Genomic DNA, 14,877 nt, shown 5'->3' on the forward strand with positions numbered 1-14,877 from the left:
ATTCCAAACTTTATCGCTTCGCTAACCATACAGCCAAGGATATGGATTTTTAATTGTAAAAAACCCGGATTTTCGAGCTCTAGTTGAGGGTGTTGTTGAATGGTTGCACTTACACAAATAATGCGGCAACTGCCATTCTATGAGAAGAGAATATTGGGATTGCCACCCAGATGTCCAATTCCAAGTCCTAAACCTCGCGAAGCTTGTCAATGTTATACCAATCTCCAATTAATACGTGGATGGCCAGCACGCACGATACACTTTACCGGAATTATCACACACTTAACTTTTGGTTCATTCGGAAAACTCTCGACCGATGTTCGATTGCCAATCGTAAACGAACAATCAATATATGATATTAAAATTCGATACTACGAATTTATATTTTTGAAAAAACGTTTATTTCGTTAATAGCAACAATGCGAGTAAAATAATAATATGTATATAATATGGTATGTTTAAAACAATGGCTTGGCTCTGACTGAAATGGTAAACTAAAACCGAAAGCATAAAAAGTTAATGAAATTGCTTATACAGCTAAAATGAACTTTAGAATCAATTTTTGCAAATTACAGGTACCATATTTTAAGTAAGGCGCATGTTTGGAAAATCTAAATGGTTCTTTTGTTCTTGAATTTCTTTATTGTTTTTGCCTAAAGAGACCAACAATTTTAGGAGAATAGTGACAGTTAAAGTGAGCAAGTATACAAATTCTAGAAAATTTAAAATACAAGGGTTTATAATAATATAACCCTAGTCAAAATGGGGCCCTCAAACAAGATGAACTAATTAAAAACTAGACACTATGATGAAAATATTAAGCCAAACGTAAGTGGAACCCTAAACAAAGGAACCCTGGAACCCTGAGGCACTAGACGTATAAGTTTGACAAGACCCTTCTTAATCGTGTAAGTAACTTTAATACCTTTAATAATTTAATACCTTAAAAATTCGTTTTAATTTATATTTTATAAGCTCCATTGGTTCTTTTATAGTATCCCTGATGATGGACCTGTTCTATTTCTGAAACATGTTGGATTGATGGTTTTTAAATAAATTTAGTGGAGGATGACCGGAATACTTTCAGTTGCCCACTAAAACTACGTTAGGTTAATACACAAAGTGGCTTACCGAAAAGGTACCATCCCAACTTGTGACTTTTCTCTTTGTGGAAAAACGCTCTGACCAGACAATTTTGATTTCTACGTAGATATTTTTTCATCTAAAGCCGTATAATAAAGTGTGATCCAAAACTCAGATATTGCGATGTACTTTAGATTTTTAAATAGAAACCTTATATTTTTTCCTTAAAACTGCTATTTGTCCGATGGCTTTATTTTGGTGGTTCAAAAACTAAATAACTGGACAGCGCCGGTTGTCTGGCAGGACTACATAACTAAACTAAAAAGAAGAAAACTATTGATATCCTGGATTGACTACAAAAGGCATTCAACTGACCACAGGCAAATTCAGTAATTAAAAGGCTATACTTATCTAGAAAAAAATGGGGAAGGAGCTTGCCAACCTAATAAAACCCAAAACCTACATAAATACTTTATACCTCGTTACAAATCTTTCCACGTTGAATCAAAAGCGCGACCTGAAACAGAAAGGGTAATAAATAATAGGAAACAATCCTGAAAACAAAAAGTTAGCCACGGTAAATTTTACAAAAGCTTATATTAAGATGATGTAGACTTCAAAGCATAAGTATGATGTAGACGGAAAGCATGTTGCATGCAATTCTGGACTAGCTAGTCCCAACGTGATACTACAAGAACAAATTCAACATCAGCATGCAGTCATCTAGCACCAAGCAAAACCGCTACATCTAGCATTTATCCGCTGCACAACATTTATCGAGCATACAGCAGTATCTTCTGTTGGCGGAAGCGAACTAAAGTAAATATGAAATGTAAGTCGAGCGGAAATAAGACCTAGCTATAGGTCTTGTAACAGTATTGCGCATAGTAATGTTTCAACAGCTGGCAGAACTTGAACGTGAAATAACCGGCGTTACATGTAGATAAGTTAAATATTTTTCGAAATCCAGATTCTTGACTTAGAGTTTTTATTAGAATGTCCAAAATGTACTTTATTGCTAAATATTAAACAATTGACTTAACGTTTTTTGAAAGCCTGTTTTTTAATATACTTGATACCAGATGGGACAGTCGGACAAAAACAGTAATCTATTCTTGTGACCTCAGACTATAAAAGTAGTATCAGACAAGTCGCACGGATATTGAGGAACGTTAATAATAGTTAATAATAAGAATATATAAAATAGTAAGTATCATAGGAACAAATGAACATTATTACCGAAATGGTCTTTCTTTTTCATCCTTTCATCAAAAATCGGGATCGAATTGATCAACGGAAGAAATATTTTAAGGTCTGGGACAATTGCATTAAATCATCTGAAAACGTAAATAAAGTTTAAAATTTTTAACACTACTATTCTGAAACATCCTACAAGCACCATCGGTGACGTAGCGAATTTCTAAAAAGAGTGTAAAATTATGACAGTGAGATTCTCGCCTCATTTGTTTTAATGACAAATATTTGTATAATGAAAATAAAGTAAAGTTATTTATGAAATGTGTTTTAATAGAAATCATTCGTATTCAATAATCTCAGTTTATTATTAATTTTAGTCGGTTTTTACTAGTTTACATTAAAAGTTATCCAGGAAAGTAGCTTTAAAAATCGAATTTCTGGTTCGAGTGAAATTAAGATTTTTACGTAGTTATCAATTATTTTTAAACGAAAATAATTTTTGCTAATTTAAAGTCCAAGATATTTTTTCTCATAGCAACTGACTAATCAAAAATCAAAAAGTGAATATTTAAAATTTATCATCATTGAAACTATAAAAGATATTCAAAAGAAATACACTCTACGTCAAACCGGACATAGCATTCAATTATTGGATGTCAAAAAAGTGAAATGTTAAGCGTGAGACCTCTATTAGCTATCGAAAGTTAGCACAGCTTTTTTTAAATTTTTGTTTCCATTTGATGAGCAACCAGATTTCTTTTGTTTAATAATCCTAATAAGACCAATTATAGCGTGTTTGGTGCTTCTTTTTCTTTTTTGTCAAAAAAAAAACAATTTTGGTTTATCGTATTTTGACTTTTTTTTTACGTTTATTAGTTTTTTATTATAGTTTTTTGTCAATGATCATTAATAAGTAGAATAAACTAATTATCTGGATTGGTAATATTCTATAAATTAAAAAAATTATTAAAAGATCTTTTTGGACTATAAAGAGCGAAAGAGTAGATATTTTAAATAATTTTCTTGTACATGGACATAATAAACATTGATTAAAATAAATCCTATCCAAAAAGATTGTTATTTTTTCCTTATAACATAATTAAAATGTGATGTGAATAAAACCTGTAAAATATTCGTTAATTAGAGTATGTCCAGTTCAGAAAGTTCAGAAGATATGGACAGATGGCAGTCGGTTTTTGCAGCTGTAACCGACAGCGAACTGCGGTTTTACGAATGCGCTCCGTGGTCAAGCGAAGCATGGAGATCCCCAGCGGAAGCCTATTCGTTAATAGCCACGAGACTTGTAGGTTCTGGAAAAAGGGAAGATTTTCCTGAATTTAGTATAAGGTATACAAATTATTTATTTCTGTTTTAATTAATATAATATTATTATCATTAATTCATAGAAAAAAAAAGATAGGTTTTATAAGCTATACATGAACTTATCAAAAACTCAATTCACAAAAAAATTAGTGTGTTCGATCGGCATTCGATTTGGCATTCATAATAACTGTCATACTTTCTTTAAAAAATTACAGAAAAAACAATTGAAAGGAAGAAGACTACAAAAGAAAAATTAGCGGATGCGCTAACTAATGTATTCATATTGTCGTTGAAATAACTACACATTTTATTAATTTTTACAATCAACTTTTATATATCATCTTAAAACAAAAAGATTTTTCTTCTGTATATACTCTTGTCTCTTTAATATTGGAAAAAATCACAAGTGAAATCCTTCAATAAAAATAAAACAAAACAAAACATCTTACAGTCATTTGTTCTAAAGGCATGTTAAATTTATTCTCTTAAGTCTTACCAGTCCGTGAACGGCTTAAACTAAATTTTAAATAAAAAAGTGATACTGTGTATACGTTTAAAGTGTTTCTGACATAAAAGTATAGTCCTCTAGGTCTCCTTAATATACTTATTCTAATAAGCATATTGCAGACAGGAAAGTGTTCCATAAGGGGTGACAGAAGTAAAGAATATTTAAAAGCCCGGTCTGGTCGATCGCTTTAACCAGAAATCAGGCCAAGCTGGAAACTCAAAGCTTAATGTTGAAAAAGTTTATTAAGGAGTAAGATGAGAAACAAGAGAAACAAGACCTTAAACAAAAAAAAACAATAAGAAACAGGGAGAAGAAGAATAAGAACGAGACAGGTAACATGAACCTGACTATGAACATCAAGGCTATGAGAAAGAAAATTAGGAGATTATTAAGACCATGAAAGGTAACCTAAAGAATGAAAATAACCAGCAAGAAAAACTGATGACGCCCTTGGAAAAAGACTTTAAAACCTCAATTAAGAAGTCTGGCAGATGTTAAAAAGAAATAGAAAGAAAGAGAGAAAGAGAAAGACATGGATAAGAAAAACGAAATTCACAACATCAAGAAGGCCTTGAGATGAATCTAAGGATAGAAGCGTACTGAAATTAATGTAATTCGTTGGATATAATAGAGTGTTAAAAATGTCCGAAAGAGCGGAGATAGAAACTTGAATACAAACATACAGTACTTTTATTTGAAAACGAACAACCCTCAATAAATTCTTAAAAAAAAACACGTCCATTAGATATACCGAAAGATGTTTAATTGTATATTTAATAAAGTTTTGTCAATCACCTCCTTTTATCTTTGATATGTTAAATGGGAATCCTCATCGTGTGCCACGTCACTGTAAGGAGCATTAAAATATCAATTCAACATTAAAAAAAATAATAAATCGGTTGACGTACCAGCGAATAGTAACCAGAAATCTTTGGGAATAATTTATTGACCTCAAACTTTTGTATTGCAAATGGGTACTGTAATATTACACTTATGGTACCCATTTGAACTAATTATGATACATGATTATTTTAAAGAGCATAACTCCTATCAACCGAACCGAAAAAAAACAAAATCAGTTGACATATTAGCGAATAGTAAGCAAAAAAGTGTGATAATAAAAGACATTTTATAAACTTAAACTTTGGTAAGTCAAATGGTTGCCTCATAGTGACACACATTGTTTTAAATGGTAAACAATTTTCTATCTTACTTCGCTAAAAAAAATAATGCAAGTTAAAGCGATCTACCAGTAAAAATGTCTGGTAATAAACAGTTCATTGAGTCCAATTTTTTTTTTAATATGCATCTATTATTTGCGAAAAAATAACTAATGCTTCAGTAATTAATGTTAAATAATATCTTGAAGCGATAATTATCACTGACAACTCAACTCTTTTTCCAGTAAACCGGCATAACTATAGATACTCGGATAGTACAAATCCACACCTTTTTCGAAAGGATCATTACTTAGTATTCTGAAAAAATTTAATGTATGGGCAGGGATTTATGGTAACGAAATCATCGGGCCAATTTTTTTGGAAGAAAATAACTGGACAAATTTATTTAGACCTCCTCGAAAATACAATATATCCTTCAACCGTCCAATCTTTGTAAAACCAAGTGGATGAAAATGGTGTTAGGATACTAAACGAAAATAATCTTTATTACTAACAAGATCCTCCGCACTACGCTTTGACAGTTCGAGAGTGACTTAATGAACAGCTTCCAGGAATGTGGATTGGCAGGCATCGTGCAATCAAGTTTGAGATCGATAAATGATTCATTATTCCCAGAGATTCTAGTCACTATTCGCTGGTACGTCAACCGATATAATTTTTTTTGGCAATTAAAAAGTCTATTGAATAGACATTTTAATGCTGCTTACAATGATGTGTCACATGATGGGGGTTCTGATTTATCAAAGGGAAGTAAGCGGGAGGTGAAAAGATAATTGACAAAACTTTGTCAAATATAAAATTCTCCCGAAGTCAACATAAAGTCTCCCTGATTATCTAGATTGAAGAAGTTATATTGCAGCCATATTGACAACGCCGCAAATAGCAGCTGTGGTTCGTCATTCTATAATTATCGCGGTGACACAAGCGGATACACCGCACGCTATATCTGGAGACGCGTTTGGTTAGCGAATCTTCTGGAACGATAGTTTACCAGTGAGAGACCAGTGTAACTCAGAATATTGGAGTGACTGTTTTAAAAGCCGACATAATTATTAGTAAACAAATAAAGTATAAATAAATACTTCTAGTAGTCTTAAGCGATCATATTTATTGTGTACGTGAAAAATAAATTTGAAAATATTTTGTCGGACTTGCATTGTCTTATTTATTTAATGTAACACGACGTTTCGGTTCGAGATACTTACCAACCGAAACGTCGTGTTACATTAAATAAATAAGACAATGCAAGTCTGACAAAATATTTTCACTGTACCATTATCTACCACCTTCAAAAACAAAAATAAATTTGTTGAATATTTCTAATAATCGAATATTTAATTTACACCTTAACGAACAGTAAAAACGCTACAATATCTTACTTTTTTTCGTCTAAAACGGATTTTAGAGCTTCATGGAGCTGTCGGTGTTGACGGAAGACTTTTTGAAGTTATTTAGACCTTGGCACAAATGAAAGATTTGACATAGCCGTCCATTCCGAAACTGCTACATCGATATTCTCTTATTACTCAATTATTCAGTAAGTGGCCCGAGATTTATTCTATTCCAAACCACGAGGTAACGACAGTTGTTAAATTTCTGTTCCAGAACTGGATTAAGACTTGTTATAAAATCTGAGCAAGCTAACTGGGATATCTGTATACCACCTTTCCTATTGGCATGTCGTTTTTTTATATACGGGTCTATTATAAAATCCATGGGAGATCAAAGGCAAGTTGTCAAAGCTACAGAGCGATTGAAAATTGATTGTTTTTTATGTGTTCACCACAATTAACGACGTGATATACCGCCTCTAGCGACGTCCGACAACGAAAATGAAAATTGTTACCATCGCCCGGCTAGCGTCTTATCAGGCGGCATGCCGGTTTATCCCCCATAGTCTTTTTACTGTTTTGCGTTTATTTTGTAGTTTAGGTTCGTTACTTCATTAGTTAAAATTGATTTAGAGTCTACTTATGTTTACTTCGTAGTTTGATCTATAAAATCTAGTATTTATTAGTTCATCTTGAAAGTACCAATTTAGTTTATTTCGATTATTTTATTGTAAATACTAATAGTTTGAACTTTTTAGATTTTCTGTACTACTTTTGACAATATTTCCTTGAATTCATTGGTATCTATTGGCAGATATACAGGGTGTTAAAAAATGCGTTGCAAATATTTTAAGAGCGTATTGTTGGAGTTAAAATAAGGCTCTTTTTTCTATAAACACGTGTCCTAAAATGCAACCCCTCAGAGCTACATCTCACGCAAATTGCTTGAATAAAATCGATTATTTGAAAAACTGACTACAGTTATACGTTAAATCTTTTGGAAATTTGCAACTCCTAATTATTTTTTTGGTCCTCTTGAAATTTTTAGTCCCAAAAACGCTGTAAACCCAATTTTAGGAAAGCAATCAAAAGGGCTTATAACTCTTATGATGTTTATCTTACCCGTATCTTATGTTTCCAATAAGAAATTTAAAAATGTAGAAAATCATCTAATTAACCATGAAAAAAGCTAAAATAATCGTTTTTGCATTTTTGGATATAATTAACTTGATTTGACAAAAAATAAAACAGTCACAGCCCACTTCGTTTTTTTTCTAATTTAATAGATTAATCGAGTTTAATAATGCTCTTTTTCGTTTATTAGCGATTTTCTCGAAAACGGTTAATTATATGGAAAAAATGCAAGAGACAAGAAATTATATTTTTTCATGGCTAACCAGATCGTGTTGCTAGATTTTTAAATTTCTTATAAATAGTATATACATTATTATTACACATAATATTATGATACGGGCCACCTGGGGCTCAATACTTGACGGCGATAGAATAGAACGATTAATAGAGCATCCCTGGGGATTGATCCCTCACTCATCTCTACTCCCTTGCGTCACATCGTAAAGTTTGTATTCTCGACAGAAAAGGAGAGAGCAAAATATTCCAACCAATTATAGAAGGGTATTTTTGAAATTTCAGGTTGTGGGGAGCTTGTTTTTAGTAGTGGGGATAATTTTATGGACTGCCGGCTTTTTTGCTGTTTAGTGTTTTCGTTTAAGGATGTTTATTTAATTTGGTGTTTTTTCTAGTTTTTTTTTCAACTTAAATATGGATAAAAGTAAGCAAAAAAGCAACCCAATTACGAATATACAAAAAAAATATGGTGGATTTTATATCTACACGCAAGGAAATTTTTCCTGGGAAATTTACTTAGACCTGTACTAAACAAAAGATGCAACAGTATTGGATGTCTATGTATGGAATGGAAGCAGAGGATAAATTACGACAGAAATGTTATCAAATAATCAACAATGCTAGGTACTATAGATAATATAAAAACTGAATTTGATTTGATTTTGGTAGATTAAGTCCAGTGCATCCATGAGTAGATAATAATGTAGAATTATAAGGTTTACCTATCTTAAGATTTAACTGTAATGTTAGGTTCATACAACGTTTGTTTATTTATAATCATAAACTCACAACCATATAAAAATGAAACATGCAGTGTGCTATATATGCTTATTTATACAACAAATCACTCATAAGCATAACTGTATATACATAAGTTGGTAGTTTTTCATTTTTTTAGACTGTGATTGTCTGATTAATGATAATGATAAAAGGTCACTTCGTGGAAGATTATTTCTCGGAATTCTCCAAAATTCATTAGTATCGTCTTGGTTTTGCTCACCAATGTCCCACACAAATATTGCATTTAATTAAGTTCATCTTGGTATCAAATTAGAAAAGCAGAAATACGATAAAAAAGAAATACTTTAAATAACCGCAATCAAAGATAAAATAAACAATATATATTTATTAATACCACCACCCCATAAAATAATAAAAACAAAACAAAATTTACCAAAATGACACATGACATACAAAGTGAAATTAGTGCGCTTGCGTTACATGCGATACCTAAATCGTTCCCCGCAAACCAGTAGAAGAAATTTTGATCTCCAGGATCTTTCTATCGATTTTCAGTAGAGCGAAGTTCAAGAATACGGATTTCGTATTTTTAACAGAGCCACGCCCCTTTCTATTAATCGTTTTTCTTTAAGCAATTTGCGCGGCTGACAGGGTGCAACATCCTGTATAGATAGATTTTAAACACAAATAGCATTTTTAAATTGTTTTATAAGTCTTAAAAGTAAGCATGGTTCTTAAGATTTTAATCAGTTCTATTATTTATCTTTGAAACCAAGGTAGACAATCAAGGCGTGATAGGTTTAATGACTATTTTATAAGTTTTTCTATTATCAACAACCTATTTATTTAAAGTTTAGACATTGGTGAAAAATACCTATTATTACTAGCTATTACTAGAGTTATTGGCATTAGTCAAAAGTCAAATTGGTTAATGTTTAGTTTATTTATAACAATGTGTTTGAAAATTAGCGTTATTCCGTTATTCCGATATAGATTGATCCGCTCAGCTTTTACATTACATTTAGTGCTGTACCAATAAATTCATTGTTCGGTGAAGGCATTTTGCTGCAAAATTCCAATTCAATTCCGGATATCTGAGGGAAACAATAGTTTTCTTCTATGTAGCATAGGTATTAAGAGTCAAAATTAAAACCGTATAAAGGAAAAACTACTCTAGGCAGAAAATTGTGCCACCCAATTAGTTTTAAAAAATTATTTAAATGATGAAAGTATGGCGCTTTTGAGAGTGGCCAATAAAATGTTATAAAGGAAAAATTCAAAAAGATGCTCAAAAGCAAGCAGCAATTGTGCAGCCAATTAGTACGAGAATAAGCAAATTCACCTACACAATCCCGTCTAGTTCCCTTAATATCTTCCGCTGCCCACTGCATTACCGGGCGGATTTCTCCTACCACTTCGTCTAAATTGTAATAACATTTGTTGAGGACTCATTAATATTAAAAGCTTTAATTAGAAAATCTGCTCAATCTGTAAAGCTCACGAAACTAAGCGTATATCATGTTTCTAGAAAATCCTGGCCGCAAAAACTTATTATCATTTACATTTATATAGAAAGGAAATATTAAACACATAAATTACCAAGAATTACATATTCATTTATGGCATTGTATATAATATTGTAATTGAGTTTTTAGGGTATTGTTAAATATTTAGTTATTGCAATTATGCTATTTAAAAAAAAATTAACTGTTTTAGATGTGCCACTATAGATGGAGTAGTTACGCATAGCCTAAGAGCTGAAACTCATAGAGACTTGGCCAATTGGGCAAAAGCCTTAGTCAACGGAAGCCATGCAAGTGCTGTAACACAAAAGGAGCTAGTCTGTCGTATGTATATGTTCTTATTATTCAAATTTATTATAAAAATTTTCAAAGCCTAATAAATCTTTGCTCCAGTTTAGTAAATAAGGTATCTTACCCGAATTTTAAGTCAAAAAGTTTATTAAAGCGTGGGCTTTTTAATTATTTTACTTTCAGCTTTGGACACGGGATATTGTTATAGAAACATACTATTTACATTTAATATATTATTTTAATTATCCAGTTAAATGTTTTTAATTTAGTTAGATATAAGGCCAAATAATCTTTAGGGTGACAGAAAAAACATTTTAAAAAATTGGTTACATTCAGTCCAATTAATTAACTCTCAAGTTACAAAAAAAAAATGTTACTAGAGATTTTGATTCAGCCCTTCATTTTTTGTTCCATATATACATTTTTGTTTTATCTTAATGCTACAATTTATGCGCAGAATCACTAATTCAGAGATCCCCAAACAAAGACAAGGCCTCTTGCTTACTTACCCACAGCTTCAGTTTTATATTTTTCCATAGAATTCTATAGACATATAAAAACCAACTGCTGCATGGATTCTTTAAATTGGCAGACCTTTTTTGATACCAACTTGACTGTCCTATAAGTTTAATATATTATTCACAAATCATATGCGTGTGTGTAAGATAATATTGAGTTTAGGGTCACAAGATTTAAGCGGTAGTAGAGGACATCAAACCAGGCACCAAATTTGGCCAAAATTTTAAAAACCCATAGGATAATTTAGACTTGATTGAAATATTTTCATTGTTCTTGCTGATGGGGTACCAATGATTTCAAGAAAACAAATATAGTCAAAGTATAAAATCTAGAAAATTTAAACACTAATATAGAGATTAGACTACACAATTTATAGAGATTTGTCTAGCTAGATTTACTAATCGAGCAATATTGGCCTTATCAATCTCCCAGATTTCGACTGTGCCTGGTACATTTTTGTATAAATTGTAGATGATATTCACTGTATCATCATCCTTAAAATATGCACCAGTACGTCGAAATTAAGCTGATCCTAAGATTCTTAGTATTTATGTAGCTTCTCCTCTCTAACATAGTTTAAGATTGATGCCTTTTCAACGTTATCCCAGCGGTTTTTCCTCGAACTGATTTAATTTGGCTTGATTTTGTTGTCAGGTTCTTTAATAGCACCTCATAAAGGCATCAACTAAATTCCAGATGTAGGCTTCCAGATATCCTTTACTTCTGACACCAATTGTAACGGTACTCAGAAACAACACCATCACAACACATACACTGTCTGATACACACTGTGCCAGGAACAGATTCTTTTTATTTGTCACATTACAAAAGTTTTACCTGACTACCTGTAACTGTTTCCAAGATAAACAACAAATATCTTTAAGATTTAGCTTTGTGATTTTAATGGCTGTATGTATCAGGCTCAACAAACGACCGGCGACTGTCTTGCCCAAAAATAGCTGGGTCGTGCTGCTCAGTACTTCACTTGCGCGCTGGGCATATACCAGGCGGCCAATGGTAATAAATCTGGGTACCTTTTAGCGCGAATTATTAACTCAAACCAGCAGAATGCCTTTTAAAAAAGTTTTATTTAAAAAATAAGCTTAATATTACACATTACGTCAGAGCTGTATGATTATAGTTAATTGTACAATTATGTGAAAACCTCCTAAGAAAGAATAAAATAAAATACGATGATACTGCTTATGCTGCAAAATGGATGCTTAGATGTGCTATTATAGGGATGGGTTTATGCACACAACTCCTCTTCCCTTAAGATTCTTCAACGTCCTCGTTGATGATGTCCTGTAGGGTCTTTAAGGGAATGGTTTTGTTTCCTTTTCCACAAATAAATAGCAACTATAATAACTATTACAAGTATAAGGAATAATACAGAAGTACTAATTACATGGCTTTTTGCTGAAACAAAATCTTTACATATAGTGGGCTCTCTAAGATTTTTTTCAGGGTACATTGCTAAAGTTATAAGTTCAGGGAAAGATTTGGATTTATTACAGATTTTTGAATTTCAGTTGTTTTAATAGTAAGATTATTTGATTGTAAGAAATATTTATGTTGACCAATAATTACATTGCATTGACTTTGAATGTGTGAGCACCCTATTAAATTGTATTTTACAAACTGAAAACAATTTTCACAAATAGTTTCAGGAGTTTTTGTACAAAATAGTAGAGCCTTATTATAAGTTAATATATGAACCTGATACTAATTGTTTATCTTTGCAAATGTACAGTCTGTTAATAAATTACAACCATTTATAATGGGATCGATACATATTGTATTAGTATTTATCTCTAAACATCTTGTTGTTACATCATAAGTTGTTACAATAAAATTTGCTTGGACTAACTAAAATTGTTTCATTTGATGAAGGAATGGGGTATACAATTTGTTACAACTTATAAGTTTTTATTTCAAAAATAGGGATCGTAATCACTAAAATTACCATGTTATCAGATAAAATTAATCCGGTTTTACAGATTAATGTAAGTTCTGTTATATGTCCTATGGGCCATAAAAGATTTTTTGGATATTGAATTTCTGAATATTTCCAAATTTCAGTTATTTCTATAGTATTCAAAATTTCGAGATCTAGACTTTCTAAATGGGCAAAAGTTAACGTGCGCAATAATTTTTCTAGGTAAGAGTGCACATTTTTAATTTGTAAAATTTGATTTTGCATATCTACTAAAAGCCTAATGGTGTCGTTTAACATATTTACATTAGCTTTAATTTTCTTAAAGTTTTCATTTATTATATTTACATTTTCCTGGAATCTAGCAGTTATATGACCGGCGAATGAATCTTATGCATCGAATTAATTTGATTACTTTTGAAAACTTGCATGTGTTGCTTTATATTCTCTAAGTCATGATTGTCTAAATTACCGGTAAATAATTGAATGTAGCTTTCAAGAAAGTTTACTAATCCGCGTTTTTTGCGAGATAAGGAGTTAAAAGAACTTAGTTTCTCATAAAAATCATATGTGGTAATTAATTCCTTATTTGCCTGTAGGAAAAGCTATTTTATGATATTATTATTATCTATTTGTAAAATGATTAAATATATTCTCAATATAGAATCCATCATTCGATAGGGGATCTACTTGTAGAGCGTTGATCTTGGGAATTCGGTTTAGGCTGTAGAAGTAAAGGATTTTTCCTTAATCTCTTAATTTTTCTAAAATGACCTGTTACTTGTTTTTTCTTAGAAAGTCCAGTAAAAGTATTGTTTTTGACTTTTTGGTTTAAATGATGGGTTCATTTTGTTCCTATAGGAATTTTTTCTATAGATGGTTTGACCTTCAGATAGTTCAGGAATAGGACTTTTCTTTCGTTTCTTTATTTTATTTTTGTGTATTTTTGGACTCGGTTTTATGGGTCTGTTCAAACACTTTTTGGTGAAATGGAATTAGTTAATTTTTTCGTTTTCAGTGTATTGTTCATAGATAGTTAAATCGTTATTGCTACTGGGTTTCTTTGAGGTAAGGTCCATAAAGTAAAGAAAAAGGAGAAAAACCTGTCGTTGAGTGAATAATTTGATTATACACTAATATGGCTGAAATCATTAAATTTTGTGGGCTTTCTTTAGGATTTTTCATTTTTTGGGTTTTTAGTTTTTCAAGCAGCGTAGAGTGTAATCGCAGAGTCATCGGCATTGTTTTGAGGTTGGTCAAGGGTTGAGGTTTCAACGATAACTTCGTTATATCTTTCATTAAAGGCGAAATCAGCGAGATCAAAATCAGCAAGATTAGTAACTGTGTTGTCGATATTAGGGGCTATTGACTCGTTTTTTTCTAGGACGTTTATGTCCACACGTGAAAGGGCATCGGCAACGAAGTTATCCTTGCCTTTTTTGTATCTGATTTCAAAATTAAATTCCTTTAATTTTAATTTCCAACGTATTAGGCGAGAATTGGACTCTTTAATCTTTGATAGCCACACGAGGGGTTTGTGATCTATTTTATTAGTAAAATTCAGAAAAAAAGTTTAGTGAACTCAATTATGGCTAGAAGCTCTATGATCCATGACCATCTTCGATGGTTGAATATTTTCGTTCGTTAAGTTCTCGAATAGAAGGCTATAGGGTGGTCAGTCTGTGAAAGTGCGCTACCAAGGCCTATATTGGAGGCGTCAGTGGTGAGTTTGAAACTTTTAGTAAAATCAGGATATGCAAGAACAGGGGAGTTAGTAATCAATTCCTTAAACAAAATTTGTATAGATATTCACGTAAAACTTGGTCCATCATTCTTTGGAATGTGGCAGGAGCGTTTTTCAAACCAAAGGACATTC

The 14,877-nt window shown here is 31.7% G+C and overlaps 1 protein-coding gene across 4 annotated transcripts in view; it reads left to right on the forward strand.

Moving 5' to 3' along the window:
• The window catches only part of LOC126747538 (beta-1-syntrophin), a 95,626-nt gene that overhangs the window by 74,929 nt on the left and 5,820 nt on the right, over positions 1–14,877 (forward strand). For all 4 annotated transcript variants that reach the window (XM_050456260.1, XM_050456259.1, XM_050456257.1 and 1 more), the window contains 2 exons: positions 3,425–3,627; positions 10,449–10,579. In XM_050456260.1, the coding sequence (XP_050312217.1) occupies positions 3,425–3,627; positions 10,449–10,579 (334 nt within the window). The remainder of the gene's footprint in view (positions 1–3,424; positions 3,628–10,448; positions 10,580–14,877) is intronic.

The sequence above is a fragment of the Anthonomus grandis genome, chromosome 19, assembly GCF_022605725.1.
Source record: "Anthonomus grandis grandis chromosome 19, icAntGran1.3, whole genome shotgun sequence".
NCBI lineage: Eukaryota > Metazoa > Arthropoda > Insecta > Coleoptera > Curculionidae > Anthonomus > Anthonomus grandis.